The 22582-nt window shown below is 43.5% G+C and overlaps 1 protein-coding gene across 2 annotated transcripts in view; it reads left to right on the top strand.

Moving 5' to 3' along the window:
- The first annotated feature begins 6240 nt into the window (after positions 1-6240).
- CTDSP2 (CTD small phosphatase 2) overlaps positions 6241-22582 on the top strand; it is a 58651-nt gene continuing 42309 nt past the window's right edge. The window contains exon 1 of one of the 2 annotated variants that reach the window (XM_039352634.1): positions 6241-6860. In XM_039352634.1, coding sequence (XP_039208568.1) covers positions 6797-6860 — 64 coding nt within the window. In that variant the 5' untranslated portion in view covers positions 6241-6796. The remainder of the gene's footprint in view (positions 6861-22582) is intronic. The other variant, XM_039352633.1, reaches the window with a different exon arrangement.

Raw genomic sequence — 22582 nt, 5'->3', positions numbered from 1 at the left:
GAGCACATCTCAGAGAGGGGAACACATACACACACACACACCCGTCACAGTCAGGTCTCGGTAATGCACGCCTGGTCACCCCCTTTGCTGACAATCTTCCGCCGTATCTCTCGCTACCTGTCACGATTTGCTTTCACAACAATCGCATTCACATAATTGCCTTCCCAAGTTCATTGTTAATCGATCTAGAATTAATCCACATCTTCTAAACTCCTTAACACAAAGCAGAGCCTCTCCCCCCCTACAAAACTGTGTATGCTGGTAATCCTAAAACAATGCTCCCAAACATACCGATGGGTAGCATTTTGCATCATCTCTTTTACCACATGAACTTGGGAAAATACCACAAACCGAGCTTTCTGAACTCCTTATACGGACCCCTGGAGCGGAGGGAAGCTGTCATTACCCGCCAGACAAAAGAAGAGAGTCCCTCTCCTTGCTTTGTGACGGGATAAAGTGAGACAGAAGGGTCCAGGCAAAAAGAAGAGGGTGAACTCTTCAGGGGTCAAAGAGGCAGGGAAGGAGGAGGAGAAGGAGGAGAAAGGATCAGTTGGGCTCCTTACTGTGACTCATTCTTCTCCAGATGGCCTGGACAAGCCCATCTGTGTCTCCGCAGGGTCACAGAGGCCAGTTCCTCTGCTTTAGCAGGGTAACTGTTCCTGACAAGGAGGCCAAAGGGCAAAGGCAGGAGGGGAAAAGCCCCATTGTCCCATTTAGCCAAGGCCAGCAGCACCAGATGTGCAGGAGAGAGAGAGAGAGAGAGGTGTAAAAAGGACAGGTATGAATGATCAGCTTCCATTGCTTCCATAGCATCTCTAGCAGTGCCCTCAATGCCAGAAACAAGACTCAGGCTAGCTAGTCTTCCTAGAAAAACAATCATAGTCCAGTGGAGCCCCCCCTCCCCCCTCCCTTGGATAATCCATACATTTACTTAGAAGGTCCAATATTTTTCTTTTTCTGGATTTCCTGCTTACAGCAGCGTAGTTATCGTAACTGGTGGATATAAACATTTATGTCTGATTTTATTTGAGTCGCAATACAGTACAACCCTAGATATGTTTACTCTGGTCAGTCTTCTTTCAAGGCCAGCTGATTTCATGAATACACCCTTAATGTTTTCTTGGCAACAGCACGGAAGTGGTTTGCCACACCGCCTTCTTCTGGGATATAATTTTTTTTAATCTTCCTGGTCTAGCCTACAGCTTTGGTATTCCTTTAGAAGTCTTCCATCCAAGGACTCACCAGGCATAATATTACTTAGCTTTTGAGACGAAGTCAGCAAGGCATTGCTACCTGGTGGAGGTCCACCTGACTTACTTGTACAGTTTAAATTTTTTTTAAAAAAAATACAAAGTTTGGAACTGATCTTAAGACTACCTTTGATGTGATATAGACATAAAATGTCAAAAAAGATACAGATTTACATACAGAAATAAAAATATGCGAACAGCATGAAACAACCCCAAAAGTGCTTTGTCAGGAGACAACTGGACCTTTCTGGTTTTTTTTTTTTGAAGACGTTTTGCTTCTCATCCAAGAAGCTTCTTCAGCTCTGACTAGAGGAAGAAGCTACTTGGATGAGAAGCGAAACCGATAATTCTTTGTTTACTTGCCAGAGAGTAAGCACCAGTCCATCCATCAGAACATCCCAGATTTACATGGTTCACTCTCTTTGCGTGGGAAGCCTTCCTCTGCAGTCATGATTAAAAAGGCATTTAAGTCATTTTTTTCTCTTGAAGGGAGAAGACATTTATAAATATATATAGTAGCATTTGGGGGAATTCTATATTAGAATACAGATAGTCAGTGGTGGGATTCAAATATGTGAACAACTGGTTCTCTGTGTGGATGCTGCTTCCGGAAGTCCATTCTGGGCCTGGGCAGCAAAAAATTAGCTACAGGTTCTGCCGAAGTGGTGCGAACCAGCTGAATCCCACCACTGCAGATAGTCCTCGATTTATTACCACAATTGAGCCCAAAATTTCTGTTGCACATAGAACATAGAATAACAGAGTTGAAAGAGATCTTGGAGGTCTTCTAGTCCAACCGCCTGCTTAAGCAGGAGACCCTATACCATTTCAGACAAATGGCTGACCAGTCTCTTTTTGAAAGCCTCCAATGAAGGCAAGCTATTGCTCTCCGAGACATTTTCAATGCCTTGTAACTTTGAATGGTCATTAAATCAACTGTTGTAAGTCAAGGACTACCTTTATAAGGTAAAATCTTATTGAAGTCATGCTTGTTCCTGTTGACATGGAGATGCAGTTTTCCTGACTATAATATGGAAGTTCACTTTGCGAATCCCTTTTTTCCAAGATGATTGCTTACTTCCCAGTCTAGCGTACAGCCATGGAATTCCTTGGTGGTCCTCCGTCCCAGCAATAGTCAGGCTCAAGCCTTCTTAGCTTTTGAACCCAGACATGATCACCCAGGTGCTGCCACCTGCTGAGACATTTTAGTGTACCAAACACGTGGTTACATTTGTATGCTGGTCTCTCACTTTCTCTTTCTCACACTTATACTTACAACAAAGTATCATAGGATTTGGCAATGTGGGAACTGCATTATACCTAGCTAGCATCACATTTTGTACTAAACTAAACCGTGATTTAGTTTTGGCTTACATAGGCGCTTGACGTTGGGTGTGAAGTATCCTATGATGACTTGTTCAACAAATCATGGTAAAAATAAACTATGCAATGTGGAAATCTAATCACTGAAATAAATAACCGATTCATTTAGATCAGGAGCATCCAACTGATGGACTTCATGCAGCCCTGGATAGCTAGTAATGTGGCCCCACAATAGCATAAACGTTTAACATTATTGTAATGCTTATCATTTTAGTGATATACATTTTATATGCAACCCAAGATAATTCCTCATCATTCCATGCAGCCCAGGCAAGCCAAAAGATGGGACGCCTGTGAATTAGACCATCATTTATTCTGGTAAGGAGAGAAAATAAATCAAATCTATCGGTAGATCTGATTTGCAGAAGATCAAAAAGATATACCCAACTGCATAGTAATTATAACAGTTAAAATTGCTCCTACCCCCACTGAAAAACCTTCCTATTATTCAAGAGTGTATTTTTTGTGTGGAAAAAGAATGAGATTTTATATTTGAAATAAATTTCCAGGATCATATTTTAATTCAGCAATAATGTTTTGTAGCAAGCTAGATTTGGCGAATGTGGTAATCTAGTTATAGATCCACCAGAAATAATTTTATATAGACTCCATCAGATTTCTCCAGAATTTCAGAGATGTTTGCTTCTGGAGATTCTGGTCACTGAAGTTAAGATCTTCTGTGTACATGTAAGGTGTCTGCACAAGTGGACTTATCTTAGACTGCATATCATGTGATTAACTGCAGAGGAATGGCACAAAGGGATAATAAAGGCTTGGACATTTAAACCCTGTTCAAAAAGATGCATTAAGTTTTACTGGTTAGAAAAATCTTTCTCACTGCATCATTACGAGCATTTTTTAAAATGAAAATATGTAACTTTTTTTTTAAAAAACTTGCGAGTTAGCTAATGGGAGGCCATAAAGCAGCGTTTCTCAACGTTTGTGTGACGGCGACCCCCGTCACACAAACGTGCCACGCATGCGCAGCGGCGCCCCCTGAGGGGGGAAAATGGCGGATCGCATTGTTTGGCGACCCCCGTAAAATGGTCGATCGACCCCAAATGGGGTCGCGACCCATAGGTTGAGAACCGTTGCCATAAAGGTATGTAAGGAACTATTCCTGTTTTGTTGATTCCACACTGCAAGGTCAAACCCCAGGAGCATGACCTGCTTGTGGGATATGCTCCAGGGCAGTTGGCTAGTTTTTGTGGCAAAGAGAATGCAGAACCAGACAGGTGTTTTGGTCTAAACCACCAAGGCATTTTTTAGGGGACCTACTTTGAGGCCCCATTCCAGTATTTCCTAATTGCTATGGCTGTTTCCTTTCCCATCCCAAAAAACATCCTCAGCGTCCAAGGTTGTAGCTCTACCTGGCTTATATTGTCCATGGAAAGATAGAAGCAGATTTTGGAGATCCAGATACAAAGGAGGCTGAAATAAAGACCTTCGGGGATGTAAGGATTCTGGCTTATAAAATAAAAGTTCAGGCCTATCTACTGCAATTCTGTGTCTCTTCTTTCTATTGTTGTTGTTGTTAGTTGCAAAGTCGTGTCTGACCCATCGCGACCCATTGACAACGTTCTCCAGGCCTTCCTGTCCTCTACCATCTTCTGGAGTCCATTTAAGCTCACACCTACTGCTTCAGTGACGCCATCCAGCCACCTCATTCTGTCGTCCCCTTCTTCTATTGCCCAGAATCTTTCTCAGCATTAGGCTCATCTCCAGTGAGTCCTTCCTTCTCATTAGTTGGCCAAAGTATTTGAGTTTCAGCTTCAGGATCTGGCCTTCTAAAGAGCAGTTTTGATCTCCTCTAGGATTGACGGTTTGATCGCCTTGCAGTCCTGGGGACTCGCAGGAGTCTTCTCCAGCACCATAGTTCAAAGGCCTCAATTCTTTGTCGCTCAGCCTTTCTTATGGTCCAACTTTCACAGCCATACATTGCAACTGGGAAAACCATGGCCTTGACTATACATACTTTTGTTGACAGGGTGATGTCTCTACTTTTTAGTATGCTGTCTAGATTTGCCATAGCTTTCCTCCCCAGGAGCGTCTTTTAATTTCTCTCTATATGTCCTGCCTTAGTCATAGCCATGATCTAATTCCCATTTTTACAGCTATTACTATGGTTTGTAAGTTGGCATTTTAGTTTGCTTCAGATATACGGTAACAGGAAACTGCAGTTTAGCCTCGCTAGATTTGGTATCCTTGGCCACACGTTGGAGATTGCCATTTTATTTTCAATGGCGTCTTTATCAGTTCTTTCCAGATCCTTTTCCTGAAAGTTCCTCTCCATCAGCTGAAGCCAGGAAAGGACCTGATCTGGAATAACAACTGCTACAATCAAGACAGGGAAAGGATCCACAATCTCTGCAATATGTTCCTTTGCATTCTTATGTAACATGGCCAGCATAGCAGCCATTTTTAAAAGCATTTCCTCTACACTTCAAGATTAATTTGACTCTGTTCAATGTGTTACAGTAAGCACACCTTGGAGTGTTATTTACTAGAGGACACAAAGCTTAATATGAATTTTAAGTTTGCATTTCAGTTCTGACCAAATGTTAACTCTGCTTGCTTTGGAGTTAAATGTCAACAGAGATTAAAAGAAAAGATTGATGAACTAGCTGATCGTACCAACAGCACTCAAGCAGGCATTTGTTTTTCAACCAAACAGAACGTTTGCGATTGTTAAAACTCTTTATTTTTCCAAATCTGAACTGGTGGATTTTTAGTGGAGTATTAGAAGAGAGATACAGAAATGCGACCTGAAATATCGAATTTTGCCATTTTAACAAGTTTTAAAACCAACCTGAGAGATTTGTAAAACTGAAGTGTAAAAAATGCATGCAGGAACTGGGCTGCATAAAATTTGCATATACTGTCGTAAGGTTTTCGTCTAATAAAAGAAGTTTATCAACTTGTTTGGACTTCTGCCTACTTCCCTGCCTATAGTAGTCCCCTCTTCCGGAAAACGAGGGCAGATGCATCAGTGAGAAGGGGCGAGCATTCTACAGATGGCACGTCTTTCTTTCATCGTTAATTTACAACTCGGAGCCATTGTTTCCTGTTGGTGTTAGTATTTACTCTCCACTTTTTAAATAAACGCCAGATCTCGGGGAATTTGCGCCGATCTGCAGTTGAAGGGCCACCGGGCGGGCCTGTCAACGTAGTTTCGCTGCTCTGCTTTTATTTTCCTTCCCTCCAAATACAGTACAGTAACGTATTGGGGTTACAGTACCCGAGGAACATTAAGTATCGACTTTCTCTCTCGCTGAAGAAACTGTACATTCCTTGCCGTAATTTAAATTTCTATTTTCTTCCACTCGGAGGGCGTTGCAGTCTTCCAAACATAAACTTCCAAACCTTCAGTTCCGTTCCTGCCTCCCCCGTTTTCCCCCTCCCCCCGCCAGCAGTGCCTGTTGGGAGAAGCCAGCCGTCCCACAAGACGGCCGGCCCCCAAAAGGGGCGTGGCCACCTCTGCCCTTCTCTTTTCTCCGGCGCCTGGAATGTTTGTTAGGTAAACACCGCATAGTAGAGTTTTTAGCCACGCCTCCTTCGCTCTCCCCCCCCCTCTCTCTGGGCCAATGGAAATGCTGGAGCGGTTTCAAGGCTACTCCCTGTGTAGAGAGCCCCTGGACTGGTGGTAACAAAATAACAAAAGCCTCGAACGTTGCAAGAGTAACGGGGCTCCCCCCCTCCTCCTCGGCTTCGCTCCCCCGCCAGGTTTGGCCCTTATGCACGCCGGAGAGCCCGTTTGGTCCGATTTGTGGAAAACCGCCGGGCGGAAGCGAGGCGCCCAGAAAGGATCCGGAGCTTGGTTGTTTATCTGGAAGGGAGAGCACTGGAAACCGCCCGTGTCCCATGTCCTCGCTCGCGCGCCTGTGTGTGTGTGGGGGAGAGGGAGAGATCGAGACAGTGTGGGGTTGCCCCCCACCTTTGCTTCAGCCCTGGATTCTCCATGTTGGACCCGATCTGAGGAGCATCTACACCGCTGCCTTTGCAAAGCGCTTACTCCACGGCTTTGCAATTGAAGGAGGAGCGGGCGAACTCCTTCCTTCTCCATCGCGCTCGTTCCTTCTCTTGCTTCCCCCCCCTTCCTCCTCCTCCTCGGATATTTTCCCTCCTCCCGACTAAAGGATCCCCAGGGTCTGTGGGATTGTTAGATGGAAAGCCGGTCTATCATCACCCAAGTGCAGAGGGACGAAGCCTTGGTCTTTTCAAAACAAGGTAAGGGGGGAAGTCGAAGTTGGAAACTTGTTTTCTTCCTAGCTTGCCACCCGCCCTGGGTGGGGAGGGGGGAGAGAAGAAACCCCCACTTTAAGCAGCCTGATTAAAAGAGTGCGCGCTCGCGCGGGCGGTGGGGATGGGGTGTCGTTCACTACTACTTGATCCGTGCAAAAAAGAAAAAAAAAGGAGCTCTGAAGTCCTAGTGTGGGTAGAAGGAGATGCGTGTTTCTTAAAAGCACTTTCCTCCCAGTGGTGTGTGTGTTTGTGTGTGTGTGTGTGTGTGTGGAGGGGGTAGTACGCGCGTCTGTTGAGAGAGAAGCTTCCAACCCTTTGCGTCCAGATGTTGCCGTGTAGAGGGCAGTATTCGCGACTGTCAATCCGTTTCGATTTGGGGAGGGGGGAGGGCAGGCGGTAGCGACAGGTCTTTGCGAGATCTCCCCCTCCCTTCCCGAAATGTCGAAATCGACAGGGCCCTGCGCGAGGGGGCCTGGGGGGGGGAGTGAACTTGGTTTCTCTCGATGCCTCCCCTGGGAAACGGCCTTGTTTTTCTCGGTCGCCCGTTCCCGCGTCTTCCTCCCCCCCCCCGTCCCCGCCTGGTCCGAGGAAGGTGGAAGGGAGATATTTGGACGCTTCTGCATATAAGACATCGCGCTCTCCAATCAGGAAGGAAGAAACTCCTCTTAAACGTTTGTTTTTCAGTCGTCTCCCCTACTCTCGCCTGTCGCTCTTCCGCGCGTGCGTAACTAACAGGCACTTGAAACCCTTCCAAATGTTGCTCTTGAATCGTTCCGGATCTGGAGCGGGTGGGTTTTGTTTTTTGTTTTTTTGTACCCACTCTTCAAGTCCCAAATCTTAAAAGTCACATTGGAATTTATTTATTCATTTTTGCTCATCCCTATCGTCTAAAATGAAGATAAAGCCATTACACTGACATACACAAACACACACACACACACACACACACACACACACACACACACACACACACACACACACACACACACAACCCTATATCGCCATAAATCTTAAAAAGACCGAAAGTGTCGATGGCGGCATATCCATATTCTTCCGCGCGACGACTTTCCGTGCTTAGAATATTCCAAGGGAATGTAGGCATAGTACTACGGGGGCTTTTGAGGTTGACACTCCGGATCACATTTACTACAGCGAGGAAACGGGGCTACCGACAGGTTTCCTCCGGATAGTTTGATTCCACCATTTAAATCGATTTGGCGGACGGAGAAATGCTCGGTTCCTAAGTCTTTGAGACCTGTATTTTCAGTATCTTTTTTTTTTAATAGTAATAATCGCTTTCCTCTATGGAGGTCCGCACAGGATTGGGTGGAATCATTGCATTTTAATGTTGCCACCTATTTATGTTGCTTTTCTCCTACCCCTTCCCCTTTCATTTGTGCTGGTGTTTATTCAGCTGATTTTGGCTAACCAGATTTTTCTGCTTCACTATTGGCCAAACGACTCCCCCTCCCCTTGCGTTCTTGACAGAAAGGGTCTTGGGGAGAGAAAAGCAAGGGGGAGATGGGGGGGGGGAAGCCTGGACAACTTGTCCTTTGCTGGGTGTCACTTAATTGCTCTCCAGTTGCAAATCTTCTAGATTCAGTGAAGCTACCTCCACTCTCCCCAGGTAAATGAGTGTAGGAGTCTATTCCCACCCCCCAGTAATCTTGCAGATTTACATGCAGCTAAATATGCAAACGTTGTCCCAGATGCATTTGGGCAGCTCTTCCCAAACTATTGCCTTCCAGATGGTTTGCCAATTGTGGGAGTTGCAGTCCTGCGCCCTATCAGGATGTCAGGTTAGGGCAGGCTGTTTCCCAGGATTGGGTATACCTGGTCTCTGTTGGCGTGGAGAAGGAATGAAAAATGGAATTCTATTTCTGCATTGTATTAATTCAGGGCCATGTGTCCCACCCAGTACAGCTATTATGAGTCCAGATAATTTTATTCCCAGCTGCTTCTGAATCATCTTACACTTTTGCACTTATGGTGATTTGTGAATAATAATCTAATCATCAATAACATCCCATTATTTTGTCACGGGTCCTGATAAAAGTTTGCCAGATCAAAAATTGGACACACTGCAGTGCCGCAGAGCTTGATGTGTTTTGTCGCGGAATCTGAATTTCAGACGTTCCAAAAGAAGGGACATCCGTCAAATTCTCTGAAATGGGTCTATGCAAGAATGAAGATTGGGGGGGAAGAGGTTGGAAAGTTCTTATAGTACCTATTTGCCAAGAACCCAAATCTGGATTATATGAGTAGATGCAGTAGGTGTCAAGAAAAGTGAAAGGGACTGATTTGGAGAAAGTGGTAATCTTATGCATAATGACTTGGGAGGAAGACCCACAAAGCAATAGGTCCTTAGAGTAAGATTAAAAGGCTGAAGAGAGGGAGAAATAGCTGGTGTTAAAAGATTTGCTTTGGAGTAAACAGTCATGCATAAAATTGAATTGATGCATTTAATGAAATGCTTGATCATATTCCCCCCCCACCACCTGCTTCTTTTCAGTGCCTTGAACAGTTTCACTGCCAGCTCTCCATTTGCCCTCCCCCCTCCTTTTTTTTTTTAGTTGTCTCTTTTCAGGGAAATGGAGATTTTGATGGCAGCCAGCCAGAGAAGCTTGGATATTGAAGCCTCTGGTGAACAAACAAGATGCAAATTAAGCTAAGGCCTTAGCAGGGCCTGCCAAAGTACATTTAAGCCCATTAGCCAGTTTCCGAATATTGCAGCTCTCCCCTGTAATTTAACAGGCAGTGTTCTCTGCAATCTTTGTTGATCAAGGAATGTGAATAAAGGCTGTAGGAGGACTTGTTGCTAAAGGCCTTGGGGCAAAGCCTGGGGCCCGGGTGCATTTTGTTAGCAATCTGTATAGGTGGCACCAAATAGAGAATGAAGGTTGGTTTTTACTTGGTTGATTGGCAGACAGGTGAGGATTACTATACTCTTGGGAGAGGATCCTGGATTCTGAACCAAGTCTTATTTTCTGATGGAGTTTTTTTTTTTTACTAAAGAGAGTAAAGTTTGGTTTAGTACAGTGGTTCTCAACCTGTGGGTCGGGACCCCATTTGGGGTCAAACAACCATTTCATGGGGGTCGCCAAACAATGCTGTCCACCATTTTCCCCCCCTTTTCTTTGGCCATGCCCCTGGCACCCGGTGATGTATAAGTGGTTGGGGGTCACCACAACATGTGGAACTGTATTATGGGGTTGCGGCATTAGAAAGGTTGAGAACCACTGGTTTAGTACTTAAGCATAGGCTAGTCCAGGGGGAGGGAACCTTGGCTCTTTTATGACTCGTGGACTTCAACTCCCAGAATTCCTGAGCCAGGATAGCTGGCTCAGGAATTCTGGGAGTTGAAGTCCACGAGTCATAAAAGAGCCAAGGTTGCCTACCCCTGGGCTAGGGGGATCGTGAGTTCTAGTTCTGCCTTAGGCACAAAGCCAGCTGGGTGATCTTGGGCAAGTAATTTTCTCTTGACCCTAGGAAGAGGCAATGGCAAACCACTCTTGGTTTACCAAGAAAACTGCACGAATCTGGTAGTCTTCAAGAATCAAACACAATTGAACAGAAGCGAAAAGTTACCGAAATGCAATGTAAGGTGGTAAATGTTTTGTTTTTTTTAATCAGAAGAGAGCCAGTTTGGTCTAGTGCAGGGGTAGGCAACCTTGGCTCTTTTATGACTCGTGGACTTCAACTCCCAGAATTCCTGAGCCAGCCATGCTGAGGGGAAGGGGAGAGTTTCCAAGCTGAGCCATGCTGGCTCAGGAATTCTGGGAGTTGAAGTCCACGAGTCATAAAAGAGCCAAGGTTGCCTATCTCTGGTCTAGTGGTTAAGGCACTAGGCTGGAAAACGGGAGTCCATGATTTCTACAGTAGTCTCCTCTGAAAGCCAATTGAGTGACCTTGGGACAGTCACACATACTCAGTGCTTTTATTGGGAGGAAAATAGGATGAGGAAGGTGTGTGTTTGCTGCCTTGAATGATTTGTAAAAAAAAAGAAAGAAAGTGGGATACAAATAAAATAAATAAAATATGCTATTGTCCGAAGGAAGAGGATCTGGTAGCTGTGTACTTAGTTTAAATAGAGAAAATGGTAGAAGAATAAGAGTAGAGTAATACTGAGATTTCTTCTCAACTATTTCAAAATTAATCAGCAAGAAAGAAAAGAACAAATTGGTAGGTGATTGTTTTATAATCGCTGCCCCTCATGCTTTCCGTTAAAGGTCACCTTGAAATGGAGGAGTGTAAACTCAAAACAAGTTAATGTTGATATTCAGAGATGGGTGTTGCAAATAGCCCTGAACTTTAGAGAAAGAAGAGATAGAAATGAAACTCAGAATTTTGTAAGAAGAAGCAAACGTGGATTCAGGAAGGAAGGTGGGGGATGGCAAGCTTATTTTTATTGACAAGCAAGGCATTATATATCCATAAAAGTTCATTGGTGCCAGACGGATTAATAAATGTAAATTTCAGAAATCGATAGAATCTCAAATGGGAAGAAAATTCATTCTATACATAACATGTACCTAGATCAGAATATAATAATTCAGCTCATATGAATATGGAACCTTAATATGGAATCTTAAGTCTAACATGAACTTGGCTACAATTTGCCAGGGGGATTAGGCCTTCAATCAATCCTTGTGCTCTTCTCCTTTTAGAAGTACATTTTTGGGATGTGTAATCAAGTTGGTGTCAAATAGAAGGCTGCTACTGTATATCAGAGTTAAAAACGGGAGAGACCATACCATAGGCAAGCTAGAGAGGACGGGAAAAGTGGGTTATATATGCACACAATACTTTTTTTGGGGGGGGAGGGCAAGGATTTTTTTGGGGGAGCAACAGTTTGTCAGAATTAGCATATTTTCAGGATACCCATGAGGGTAGGTAGGCAAGCAGGAGGCTTTTCATTGTCCAACATAGCAATATAGAAAAGGACAATAACAGTCTTTTTTTAAAGGATCCCAACTATTCCCAACATTGCTGGGCTTGTGAGGATCACTCCAGTGCAGAGTCTGTCCCAGCTTTTTAAAATTCTGTTTGTATTTTGTATTCTGCTGGAGGAGAGCGTATGGATCCATTAAATGGGAACCACGGGAGGAATCAGCTGTTGCTATGAGCTCTTTTGTTCTCCTGTAACAAGGATGTTAAATTTTGTGCAGGAGTTAGTAGCACAGACTGATTTAGGAAGCTCTCATGCTTGCAGACAGTTGTTGCCTCTGAGAATGATCTAGGGTGAGTAGGTGACGTCATTCAGGTTTTCAGCTTACCTTTCCTGTGCCGAGTTCACATTCTGGAGCTGGGTATCTGTGTCTCATGTTTTGTAAACCAAAAACCGCCATTTGGGAGTCCACCCACCCCTGTTCCCAGGAGCATTGGAACAAAGCTAGCATTAGTCTGGTTTAATGGGATGGGATGATTTCTATTTATGAACAGAGAACATGCTCATTGCACCGTTTTTCTTTTTGTTGTAGCACCACAGTCTCTTAAAATTAATATTGAAAACAGAAAATCTGTTTTGGGAATTTAGTAGGAATTGGTTTAATTGGGATATCTGCTGTTTTTTAAAAAAATATTCTGTCTTTTGCCTCATGGTTTCAAGAAATAAGACTTGTTTGAATGGAAGTTCTCAAATGGTAGGGTACCCCAACATTGGTGTGTGTGAGTCTGTGTCTGTGAAAAATGTATAAAATGGTGGAGGGAAGAAGATCCCTTTAGCAGATGGAGCCAGTGAGGTATTTTTCCTATAAACCCTACCCCACAAGGACAGAGGATTCATTTCAGAGCCAAACTGTTTTATTTTAACTGTAGAATTAATGGGAAATGTTTGAACACAGCAGCAAATGCCTTTTTACTGGTTAGCTGCTTTTAGCAGGAGGGATTTGAGAAATTTTAGATGTTTGCAATAATTATGTTTAAAAAGAGGCAAGTTTGAAAAGTAAAAGAAATGTTGATTTAATTTGTTCAGGAATGTTTGGAATGGCATTCCTTTCTGTTTAGGTCACAACCACATACAGCTTCTCAAAAAGTAAAGGCATCTGTCAAAGCATGCATTGATACAAGTTTAATAATTGAAGGTTGCTGCCTAGAATATTCCCTATAGAACATTTTCTTGAATTTAATGGGTTTTGTATTTTTACAGATGAGTGCAAAGTATTTTCTGACTTTTTTAAAAAGGAAGAAATGCGTTCTCTGAGTACTTTTTTTTTTAAAACTAGTTAAAGAATTCTGTGGAAAACAAACATGTGGGTTAAACATGAGGGATGAATACAAACAGAATCTCAGAGATGAATGTTCCAGGACCTTGTTAGGACCCTGAAAGTTTGGGTAACATCCAGTTTGAATGTTCAGAGGACGGGTGGAAAATCATTAACCTTACGAGAAAAAATCATGTAAACTAGGATTAATTAATGCAGTTCTTCTGTTAGATCATTTTTTTAAAAAATTGTCTTAGTTCTACCTCTTTGGAGTATAAAAGTTTTGCAATAATATTTAAAGGCCACTGGAGCTATCAGCTCAAGCTTTACACCTTTGGGAGACACAGACATGTATACTGTCACACACCCTGGCTTTTTAAATTGGGCTAGGCTGCTAATAAGGCACTTGTACAAATGGGTAACTTTAAGTATTGCCTTTAATGGGGCAGTTGCTTCATACCATAGCACTGTGGGTGATATAAGTTTCTGCACCAATGAAGCTTTTTCCACTGAGTAATTATTGTGGTGCTTCAAAGGAAAGGGGCAGCCTTATATTCTGCCCCATGTTTCAAAGAGGTAGACTAATGCTCAAGCAAAGAGGAGGTAATTGCTTGATGAAAATTGCTAAATGGTTTTCAAGCATCCTCCAACAGAGTTATTGTTGTAGTTAAAAGGCTCCAAGTAATCCAGTCTTGATTACAGAACATCCCCTTCCAAAAAAATAGTTATACAGAAACTACTTTGAAGAGAATATATTTGACGTCAGCAATGATGTCATGCAAGGACATCTGGTAGCAGAATATTCCTTCTTTCACATTTGAGCTAGAAGAAATAATAGAAGGGACATATTCCATTTTTTAAAAAAAATAATCACAGTTCTGAAATTCCTTATAACAGATTTGTACCCCAGAGAGAATCCTTCACCCAGAATCTTAATTCTCCAAATCCCCATACTCAGCATTTTAATTAATCTACTAAAAAACTCCTCTTCTGGGGCCATATTTAAATTTTAGGAGATAGCATAGCATGCCTGCTCAGTTCTGGTTTGAGGTTCTGCTTGTTTTTGAAATGTTAACGGGGTCTCCCAGAAGGTAACCATAGTTGATTCAACTGGTTGATGAAGTTACTTCCCCATCTTTGTTGTGGATTATCTAGATCTGTGAACTTCAACTTCCAGAACTCTTAGCAATTGTCACACAAATCCTGGGAGTTGAAGTCTATATCTCTGGAGGGTGCCCAGGTTGGGAAAGGTTATACTAGAAGATTCCTGGAAGAGAGATGGGCTGGAGTTGTGCAGTTGGCTATATAGGTAGAACAAGTCTGTGGGGTGAAATATGGATAGTAACTCCTATATTGAAGTATGTTCTTGTCATCAAGTTAGTGGATAATCTTGACCAGGGTTTTTCAACCAGTGGTATGGGTACCACCTGTGGTACATTGGCACCTGGCAGGTGGTACGCAACCATCCTAGAAAAGTGGTAGCAGGGGAGGGGAATGAGCTGAACCAGTGGCAGCACCACACAAGCCTGAGTGAGAGACGGCTGGAGCTGCAGGGCTGTCAGGGCTCAGCGGAAGCACCAGGATCAGTGCCAGGCTCCAGCTGGAGCTCTGCTGAGCCCTGAAGAAGCACCAATCAGCTGGAGCTCGGTGCTGATCCTAGTGCTTCTGCTGAGCCCTGAAGAAGCGCCGATCAGCTGGAATGTTGCAGCATCTCCAGGGTCTTGTGATTTATATTCAGATGCTTGGCAACTGATTCATATTTATGACGGTCAGTGTCCCAGGGTCATGTGAAGTGACCAAAACCTGCTGCAACCACCCAGCAGACAGGGGGAATAAAAACCAAACATCCCCCCACCCTACCCCTACTGCCAATCCTCAACAGAAATGGTCACAACAATGAAAACCTCGGACAGGAGGAAGAGCGCCGCCGGGCGGGCAGGCAGGTGTCTTGCTCGGCTGTGACTTGGGGGTCACTTTTTTCAGTGCCATTGTAACTTTGAATAGTCACCAAGTGAACTGTTGTGAGTCAAGGACTACCTGTACTTTATCACTTTTTTTTTTTTTTTTTTTTGGTCATCAAGTTTTTGACACCTTGCTAGGCGACTGGTGGTACTCGGATACTGCCATATCCTAAAAGTGGTACAATGGGTGAAAAGGTTGAAAAGCTCTGGTCTTGACAATAGATTACAAATAATCCTTGACTTATAACAGCTCATTTAATGACTGTTTGAAGATACAGTGGTACTGAAATTAATGACTTATGACAGTTTTTCACACTTACAACGGTTGCAGCATCCCCAGGGTCACATGATCACATTTCAGACACTTAGCAATTGACTCATATTTATGACGCTTGCAGTGTCCTGGGATCATGGGATCACCTTTTTCAACCATCTGACCAGAAAGTCTATGCGGAAGCCAGATCCACTTAACAACTGTGTTATTAACTTAAAAATGGCAGTGATTTGCTTAACAACTGTAGCAAGAAAAGTTGTCAAATGGGACAAAATTCACTTAACAAATGTCTCACTTACCAACAGAAATTTTGAGCTTGTGGTAACTTATGGACTGCCTGTATTAGAATTTAAGCATATGCATATTTGGTTAATAACGTATAGATTAAGGAGTGACAAAAATGGTTGCATGGCTTAAATTAATACATGGAGAAAGCTGGAAATACCAAATATTTTTTTACATTCTTCCTGCATCTCTTGGTCTTTTAACAACCAGAACTAATTCCAGAGGGATAGAAAGCCAGTATAGAAAGAACCAGGAAGGAGGAAGGGAAGAAGAGGCTCTTCAAAAAAGCATCCGGTTGCACAATTGTTCTCTGAAATTTAAAATATGCTACAGGAGGAAATGCAGCTGATGAAAGGAAGGAACAGGTTAAAATACTTACTCTTGACTCCTGTGATATATACAAAATTATGTAATAATTGTATTAAAATGAGCAAGAATCTCATTCTTCTCCATCTCAAATCTGCCTTCAGAAACGCTTGCTTAACAATTGCAAATTATGGATGAAACACACATTTCAACAGATTTGTAGGTTGTTTTTTTTCATATATAAAGGGTGGGGGGTTGTCTGTCATTTTGTCGAAAACCTCGTGTCATGTCATTTACTAGTGCAGTGTTTCTTTAACTTGGCAACTTTAAGATGCCTGGACTTCAAGTCCCCAAATTCTTCAGCCAGTCCATACATCTACAACAGTGGTTCTCAACCTTTTTAATGCCGCAACCCCCAACTGGTCGTAAGTCGAGGACTAAACCGGTCGTAAGTCGAGGGCTACCCAACCGGCCGTAAGTCGAGGACTTTCCCTGCCCGGGAGCACCGCGCATGCGTGGTGCCGCCCCCTGCACCGGCCGAGGCGTAGCTGGCAAGCGGCAGAGACAGAGCAGGCCGACCATCGACTGGGCCACCAGCTGGCCCAGCCCAAGGGAGGTAAGGCACCCGCCGGAAAAGGGGAAAAAATGGCGGACAGCCTTGCTTGGCGACCCCCGTGAAATGGTCGATCGACCCCAAATGAGTCGCAACCCATAGGTTGAGAACCGCTGATCTACAAGTTCATAAGGTTGGGAAACACTGTATTAGAGTCAGTAGTTTGGGGACTCAGCAAGGTTTTTCCCTCCCAAAAATATCACAGAGACAGAGACATAAAAAGTTTTCCTGCCTTCACTTGCTTAAAAGCGGTTCTGGTTCTCCAGTTTTCCCTACGTTGTCTCTTCCTCTAAGGAAGGCTCCATAGTGGAACATTCAAGAAAGGGCAATCTCTGAATCTCAGTTGCATCATAACCTATTTTTCTCACTCCACATTTCCTTCTCTTCCTTATTCATTAATGAATTATATGATAGAAGTATGCAAGATTACAGGAAGTTTACATCCAGCTATTGCCAGTTAGCACTTAATTTTTTGGGAACAGCAGATTTATGTAACTAGCTACTAACAGAAAAGACGTGATCTGTTTCTTACAAACATCTTAGAAAGAGATAAGGCAGGGCAGATCCCTTGTTCACCATGTAACTAGTACAGGGGTCCCCAACCCCTGGTCCATGGACCGGTACTGGGCCACAGCATGCCGGAAACTGGTCCGCGCAAACAAGCAAAGCCCCATCCACGGAATGCAGGCAATACATGAAACCACGCCCCTTCCGGTCCGCAGAAAAACCTCTCTCCACGGAACCGGTCCCTGGTGCCCAAAAGGTTCAGGACCTCTGCTCTAGTAGAAGAAGCTGCTTGGATGAGGTGTGAAACATTTTCAAAGAAAAAAAAAAAACCAAGAAAGTCCAATTGCCTTTTGGAAAAGCACCTTTGGGACAGTCATGACCTGGAGGATTGAGAATCTCCATAGATACTTGTATCTAGTAGATACTTCTTTGAAATGCTCAAGCAGGACATGTAAGCCTTGAAAGCTGTTTTTGTGGTGTATGCTGCTTTGGAAGATGGAGTCTTCGCTTAGCTCAGTGGTTCTCAACCTTTTTAATGCCGCGACCCCCAACCGGTCGTAAGTCGAGGACTACTCAACCGGTCGTAAGTCGAGGACTACTCAACTGGTGCAGCACCGTTTGCAGAATGGGACTTTTGGCGGGCTCAGCAGGGCAGAGACAGCCTGGACAATTCCTATTGGCTTTTCAAAACCAATAGAATTAGACTCTGTTCAAGAGCGTCTATTCTATTGGCTTTCAAAAGCCAATAGAATAAAAGGGAGTAGCACAGCTAAGGAAAAGAGGGAAAAAATGGCGGACTGTGTTGTTTGGCGACCCCCGTGAAATGGTCATTCGACCCCAAATGGGGTCGCATCCGACAGGTTGAGAACCACTGGCTTAGCTAATGCATAGGCTTATTTTCCATGCATGGAATTAAAGTGCATTAAGTCCTCTTCCATTTCATGCCTCTGGACTTGTCAATTTAAAAAATGCCATAACCAAAAAAAGCTTAGAAATATCCCAGCAAGAAAAAAATTGATTCCAGCAGCTAGGAGCTTTCTCTTCTCACCCTGTCCTATACCCACAACCAGAGCTTTGGCATCTGAAAGTAAAAGTCTAGAAATTAGAGAAATAATATATATGGGATTTGGGGCGTATTTGGGTCCCTTCATCCCTTCTCCTCCCTGCCCCAGCCTGGATCTTCTCCAAAGGAACCTTCTCTCTGTCTTCTGCTGAAAGGAAGAAGAGATGACACAGAGAAGACTTGTTGATCATGAATCAGTGGCAGGAAAACAGATTTCTCAATCCTGTTACCTATATACTATTATTAAGAGCATCAGAAAGTGGGAGGACTGTTTATTTCTTACTGGAGAATTGAATAGAATGTTCTTTATTTTCTATATCCACGTATATTATTTTTCTGAAGTTTCTGAAAGAGATATTGTCTTTGGTTCCAAAGTGTATTTTTATACTATAATTCTATCTTCTGTCTTCTGTCTAAGAGAGAAATGGCCCCTCTTAGCATATTTAACATGCACCCGAATTCCTGGTGTTAGGTTGAAGAGTTGGGCAACATCACTGCCTGCATATTTTGGACCCTGGTGCTAGCTTCCCTCTGAGGATATGCCTTTCTGTGTTTGTGTACAGCATTAGAAAATGCACCAGTGGAAAGATTAGTGCAACTGGGCAGTCTCAGGCCAGACATAATAAACTAGTAAGATGGCAGTAGTATTCTTTTCTGTGCATGTTGACTAACCTTCTGGAAGTTGCAGTCCTGTCATCATTGTGTGATGGTTTCCATTTTCAGTATTGTGGTCAATTCTTCTGATGAGTTAAGTTTTATCAGGACAGTCATTTTGAGTGGGTAGGTAGGAAGGGCAATCCACTGCTAAATGAAGCTGCTGCTTCTGTTGCATCTGTGAGGTTTTTCTTTTTCCTTTCAAATATGTGTAAACCTCTATTCTTAAAATGCAATGCAGTATTACTACTGAACCAATGAAGACTTGTGAAAGGAGCTGGAACAATCCCAGATGCATGGCTGTAGCGTTGCCCAAAACTGTGTGGTTGATGCTGAAACATTTGCTTTTGGGCATCTTTTTAAGAGAGAGGTGCTTGAGTTATGCTTTTTCTACCCATCATGTTGCATGTGTTTTGCTGTTATTAGGTTGCAGGGGGGGGGGGAGAGAAACCAATGAGAAGCTGTAAGGATACCATTCTGTTGCTCTTACAAAGCCTCTGAATAAGCCATTGCCTCATTTTTCATCCCTTGCTCTGAAAACAACCTTAATCGCTGCATACAGAAAACAAAACAACATATCCTTTTTTTAATCGTGGCCAACACGTTATCATAATTATTTCCACAGCTGTTTCCAAGTTGTCCACCTGAATCAGGAGGTGGTCTTATCCCACCCTAGTTGAATCGCTGACTCATGCAATCCTGAACGGTATAAGGCTCATTTTAGGTTTTATTTTCTGATTCCTGCTCCTCATATTGCAACAGACACTTCAAGAATTAGAAACAGATTGAAACTATGCTGCAGAAATATATCCGTAGCCATTCTAATTCCTGAATCTGCTTCTTGCAATTGAAAAAGAAGAAGACTTACGTTGCTACTGGAGGATGCCCAGGCTCAGCCTTTGGCAGATCTCCAAGTTCCTCTTCGGAAGCAAATAATTGATACTAGGCTAAGATGGCTGAAGGAAAGGACTGACCGCTCGCAGGGTTGAAAACAACCTGCTCATCATCCAGATAGGAGGAGTTCTGTCCTTTATGCTTCCTGACATAACTGGTTGTTAACCAACAGTAGGGAAGTCATTATCTTCTCTCATCTCTATGGAGGGATGAGCTGTATAGAGCTTCAGCCTTACAAGTGGGATAAAAATTACTGCTGTAACATTACTAAAATGGAAGCAGTCCTCTGAAAGTGCAGCTTGCCTATTCATGTAATAAGAGTACAGCGGAGTGCTCTGGAGAAGATGATGGAGAATTTCTCCTTTCCCTAATTGCAGAAGCACGAAGGATTTGATTCCTCTGAAATCTGTGCAGAAATTGAACCATTCTGGGATGTGTCAAATAAGCATCGGCATATAAAATACAAGGCCAAGTCAGGGAAAGATGAAGCAAGGGGGCAGACGTATGGCTGAATGCTGCCTGCCTTGGATTCCTCTATCTCTGATTGCTGTTATTGGGCCAAGATAGGAAGGATCCTTTTACCTATGCAAGCAGCCTGTTTGTGAACAAGCTCTGGAAAAAATCTAATTAATGAGCCTGGCGGAGCATGGAGCAACGAACAAGGAAATTGGTTTGAGCTCCTGGCAGGATTAATGCACTGTCTTCTGCTGTAGTTTATTGGAGAGGTCACACCAGGAATTAATGGTCATGCTAAGTTCTAAGCCATGGCTTACAAAATGCAGTAGCTTTGCATGCTCTAAGGATGTGAAGAACTCCATGGTCCAGTAACAAGACATCCAGTGTCTCGCAGAGTGAGAAGTTTCAAAACTGTTAAGTGAGGAGGCATCAATCTATACATTGGGGGGGGGGGTGTTTCTGAAAAAGAGGAGTAATCGTTTCCTAGAAATACCGTATCACCTTAATGTACTCACAAATAAATGTGGACTGAAGTATACTAACTTAGTTTCCAAGATTCTATAACCTAACCTTTTCTTCCCTGGCATTATAAACCTGATTAATGAGATTTTGTGTGAATCTGGTTTCCTTAATTATGTCTGTTGTTAGGAGCTTGAAAGGATCAGACCTAGTCCAGAACGCTGCCAACTATATATCATTCTAGAACAGGGATTCTCAACCTTGGCAACTTTAAGTCTTGTGGACTTCAATTCCCAGAATTCCTCAGCCAGCAAAGCTGGGAGTTGAAGTCCACAAGTCTTAAAGTTGCCAAGGTTGAGAACCCCTGTTCTAGAACAATCCCCCCTGGGAACTGCCTTCAGAACAATTCAGGTGAAGGTTTTTGAGAGAAAAAAATGGAATAATGATATTAGAATAGTCTGTCACCTGGCCATCAAATTTTACACATAAAGTGGTTCACATGACATTAAACAACCAAACAAACCTCCTACCATGAATGTATGCATCCATTCTCTCTCAATCCAAGCTATCTGCTGTAATCGAGTTGTTATTTTAGGTTGATATCTTAAAAGCTACAATAATTGGAGAAGGAACTACTACCGGTATGGATGGTTCCTTGAGCTCCTGGAGAAAAGATGAGAGAGAGTTAATTAAATAAAAACCATAATTTCTGGGTTCATGTAAGTTGGGAAATGATGATTCAGTTTTGAAACCAACATCGTTTAGAATTTGGCTTGCTTCAGTGCTAGTAACCATAGCTTCTTTCCAAAATGATAGTTAATTACAGCTTTCCCAATTTAATTGGACTTGTACAAAATGATCCAAAGAGTGAATACATGAGCAACAGTTGTCTGCTGTATATCTTGACTTAAGAAACCAAAATATATTTTGTCGAAGAGGGGATTAGCTGTAGCCTCCATAATATGTCACAATTTTCCTGAGAGGTGGGGCTGCTAATCTCTTTTGCGGTTGGGATGTAGCCTCCATAATATGTCACAATTTTCCTGAGAGGTGGGGCTGCTAATCTCTTTTGCGGTTGGGTAACCAAGGTGCTCTCTTAGTTCATTTGATTTTGCTTAAGGCAGTGGAACATTTAAATGGAGATCGGGCAATGTGGCAGTGGGACCTTAACAATTGGCCTTCAAGTAATTTGTCCTTGTGTTCTACAAGGGTTTGATAACAGTAAGAGAAGATAAGTCTTTATCTTCAGAGCTGATTATTGAGATGGATTGTCTAGCACATTGAGAGAACAGGATTGTAGGAATAGTTTCTCTAGAACAGTGGTGGCTAACCTATGGCACGCGTGCCAGAGGCGGCACTCAGAGCCCTCTCTGTGGGCACACGTGCCATGCCCCGGAGATGGCAACCATCCTCTTCAACCAGCCGCCCGCTAACTCGCTGAGGTCCCCCGTGGCCAAATGCATCCCAGCATCCATGCACTCGCTGGCCTCTGTGTGCGGGGGCTGATGGTGTCAGGCAGCAGCTGCCCCGGCCCCCGCCTCACCTTGCCCTGCAACAATGGCACCTTTGCCCTGCCTAGCCTCACCTTGCCTTGCCTCACCCCGCAGGACGAGCCTCCTGCCCACCGCCCCACCCTCCAGAGACCCCCCTAGATCTCCCCCAATCCTGCCCGGCCCCCACAGGCGTCCCTCCCCAGGAGCAACATTGAGCTGGCCATGACCACCCATCTGCCATGACCACCGTAGCCACACATATAACTTACATAGTCTCCAGCAAGTCTGCCCATTGGCCATACTGGATAGGATGATGACAGTTGTAGTTTAACATAGCTAAATGATGCCAGATTGGGACAGCTGGTATAGGCTGTGCCTAGCATATATATATGCCTATCTCTTCCTGCAGACCTTAAAATGGTTCTTGCTGTTGATGATGATGATCTGGGGGACACTTTTCCCCTAAAAGACTGCAAGCTGTGATTTAGGACACGGGAAACAAAAAGTTTAAAAATATAAAAATATGCAGCCTTGCATTT

The sequence above is a fragment of the Crotalus tigris genome, unplaced genomic scaffold (genome assembly GCF_016545835.1).
Source record: "Crotalus tigris isolate CLP2741 ecotype Arizona unplaced genomic scaffold, ASM1654583v1 scf7180000018463.207675, whole genome shotgun sequence".
Classification (NCBI taxonomy): Eukaryota; Metazoa; Chordata; class Lepidosauria; order Squamata; family Viperidae; genus Crotalus; species Crotalus tigris.
Note: the sequence above shows the minus strand (reverse complement) of the source record. Positions and strands in the feature narration are given on the sequence as shown.